Consider the following 3,437-nt stretch of genomic DNA (forward strand, 5'->3'; position numbering starts at 1 on the left):
AAGAAACAGAACATCCGTAGAGTAAGCTTACTCGTACGCAGTGTTGATTTCTATTGATAGATCGACATCAGAAGCGTTTAGGCAAACATTCCTGGTTTCTGCTAAATGTTCCGGAACAACGAAAGAGGGCGCGCGTCCGTATAATGTTCGTGAGAGACTTACAAACTAGACCCCAATGAAATATTGGTTGTGTGCCTCAGAACAAAAGAGTACAAACAAGGAACTTCTTCTGTGTAGGTTATCGACCCCAATCTTCAAGAGGTCGATCCTCAGGCTACTAAGAATTTCCAAAGCTAGGATCCTCCGAAGGCGGAGTACGACTGCATAAATAACGGAGTGATTGAAAACAGGTGTACACGTTGTCTTTCTATTTGGATGAGAGAGTCACAATCTCTGTATCTATAGTTGCTCAACAACAACAACAACAACAACAACAACAACAACAACAACAACAACAACAACAACAACAACAACAACAACAACAACAACGAAGCTATGAAAATGACTCAAAAGATTGTTTTGATACCAATTATTTTTGTTATGAGAAATTAGATAACAAGTATTTAGATATGTTTATGTTTACAAAATCGCGGTGATTGCTTCATGAACATAATTCGAGTATAGCATAATCTCTGAAGCTATGTTACAGAATACAGAATACAGAATACAGTATTTATTGAGCCAAGTGACATTAAAAAAACATTTTAAGCACAAGGAATTTAGCGTAGTGTTGGTAAAATCACGCACACACACACACACCCACACACACACTGACACACACACACACACGCCCACACATTCACTGACATACACACCAACACACACACGCCCACACTACAGCAGTCACGATCACACCATCACACGCAGGGCAGACATGAGGTAAAACAAATGACAATCATCTATTAAAAGAAAAAGTACAAAGAGTGGTCTAAGATGCTGGTGGAAGGGTCTACACAGAATACAATTTTATAATCTAATGCATAGTTAGAACTAGCCCATCCCCTCCACCCACCCACTCATGAATGACTAAAATAATGCAGCTAAAAATATAGAAAAAATAAAAATCACACATCAAAGTCCCACTCAACCCCTCCCCCCTCCCCACCACCACCACCACCACCACCTAACACTGAGTCACAGGATGTGGTGAGCTCACCGCCAGCAGGATCACCGACTGCGAAGCTGCCCAACTGAGGGATGGGATGCGTTAAGGGAGGAAACAGCTTGGGGGAAGAAAGAGGTCTGGAGACGTCGAGTGCGTGCCCCCAGGGATCGGAATCGACGACCTGAGGGCAGGCGCTCGAAGAGGGGATGGCCAGGGTGGGACTCGTCAGCCACAATTTTCTGGGCTCTGGACAGCATGCGCTTGGCATAGAGGGATGCTAGGGAGGGCAGCTCACAGCCGACGATCCTGCTAGCAGTGCGCACCACACGCTCCAGCTTGTTCTTGAGCAGCTGGGAGGTGTTGCCGTACCACACTGTGATGGAGAATGTCAAGATGCTCTCCACCACGGCCCTGTAGAACTGGACCAGGATGACCTGGCTGAGGCGGAACTTCTTGAGCTGGCGCAAGAAGTAGAGGCGTTGCCGCGCTCGCTTGACGATGGCGTCAACGTTATCATCCCAGCACAGGTCGTTGGAGATGGTGGTGCCTAAGAACTTGAAAAAGTCCACCATCTCGATGGGATCGCCGTTGATGATCAGTGGAGCCACAGGGCCTTTTTTCCTGCGAAAGTCCACCACCATCTCCTTGGTCTTGGTGGCGTTCAGCAGGAGATTGTTGTTGTCGCACCACGACACCAGACAGTCGACCTCCTGGCGGTACACGGTCTCATCACCGCCGGTGATGAGACCTTCGGCTGTGGTGTCGTCAGCGAACTTCACCAGCTGAACTGAGTCATGTTGACGATTATACCCACAATAATAGGCAATGGACAAAACATAAGAAAGAAGCACATCCATTAACTCTTAATGTATTCGACTTGGTGAGCGACCGTCGTGACGAGCGGTCACGTTTTTGCGCTGCTCTCTACGCCCCGAGTTTTGTAGTACACCAGCTTCGCTCTCTTTCATGTGTGTGCTTGGATTACTGAAACTTCGCTGGACTAGGACTGGGACTGACCTGCTGTGGTGAATGTTATTGTTCCTTGGTGTCGCTAGTTTGCCTATTAGCTTCTCCTTCACTATGATGTTGTAGTTATTCGCTATTCCTTTGTGTCTTTCTCTACCTACGTGACCGTGTATTCGTTGTTGCTTTTTTGGGTCTTTTTTCTGCTTTGTTGTTGTTGTTTTTTTTACATACCTCTGTGAAATTATGTCCACCCAAGAACCTGTACTACCTGTCTTCATCAGAAACAATGATATTGCTCGCACAGGTCTGAACCCCGCGACAGTCCTTGAGGTCTGTCTGGCTGCTGAACGTATCTCTGGTCGAGGCTCGATTATAGGGGCTCAGGACATCAGGGGTCTATGGAGAATTTACCCTGCCAACCGCGACTCCAGGAACACTTTGCTCATCCAAGGAATCGCCCTGCGTGGTATGACCATCAAAGTGTGTGCAACCAACCCTTATACCCTTCGGGACAACGCGGGGGAGGAGACTCCGTCTACCAAAGTTTGGATCGACGATATTCCGATCTCCGTTGCTGACTCTGAGATCGAATTCTCCCTTGTGAAACTGGGATGCGAACTTCGATCGGCAGTTAAGATGGAAAGAGCTAGGGACGCTGACAACAAACTAACTCGATTCCTGACGGGACGTCGGTTTGTTTTCATCACCACCCCCACAACCCCTCTAGAAAAAACAATGAAGGTGGGAGGCTTCTTCACAGCAAAAGTTTACCACAGAGAACAGAAACTCGTAAAGAAAAAAGTCATTTGCTCAAAGTGCCTCAATGAGGGGCACCACGTTTCACAGTGCGACAGAGAGGTAGTCTGCCGTGACTGTCTCAAACCTGGCCATAAACGCGGCGACAACGCTTGCAGCGCACGTGCCAGCGAAACGGAAGGTGACAGTGACACTGAAATTGAACCAAATCAGTCCGGCGAGCTGACCACTGCACCAAACGAGACGCGTGCAGCACGCAGTGACAATGCGCAGGCAGCGAACCCGGCCGCCAAACTCACCAGTGAAAAGGACAGGGAGGAGGAAGGGGGGGAGACACGCACGCCTCGTCCTTCGGTCCGCCAAACTGCTATTCACTCTCACTACACTAGTGACTCGCGAAGCCGGTCCGAGTCGTCCAAGCGCCGGCGATCGAGCCAGGAAGAGGGTGGAAAGAGTGGGGGGAAAATACTCGAGAAACTCGAAAAGAAACCGCGCCACGAACGCAACTCCTTAACAGCCCATGACAGCGCTAACAACCCATCTAATACACAGGAATAGGACGACCTGTCCAAGTTTCTCAACCCTTACGACCTGGCCCGGACTATGGACT

At 48.6% G+C, this 3,437-nt stretch overlaps 1 protein-coding gene across 1 annotated transcript; it reads right to left on the minus strand.

Annotated features, from left to right (window-relative positions):
• Positions 1–1,167: 1,167 nt before the first annotated feature.
• On the minus strand, positions 1,168–1,962 carry LOC138955023 (uncharacterized). Its single transcript, XM_070326744.1, has one exon. It carries the CDS (start codon positions 1,960–1,962, stop codon positions 1,168–1,170), a length of 795 nt encoding a protein of 264 aa, XP_070182845.1.
• Positions 1,963–3,437: the final 1,475 nt, after the last annotated feature.

This window comes from Littorina saxatilis, unplaced genomic scaffold (assembly GCF_037325665.1).
Source record: "Littorina saxatilis isolate snail1 unplaced genomic scaffold, US_GU_Lsax_2.0 scaffold_2347, whole genome shotgun sequence".
NCBI classification, from domain to species: domain Eukaryota; kingdom Metazoa; phylum Mollusca; class Gastropoda; order Littorinimorpha; family Littorinidae; genus Littorina; species Littorina saxatilis.

What these genes read in the sequence shown, in the direction of transcription:
- LOC138955023 (XM_070326744.1), bottom strand. Translation starts at nt 1,962, where the DNA reads ATGGATGTGCTTCTTTCTTATGTTTTGTCCATTGCCTATTATTGTGGG.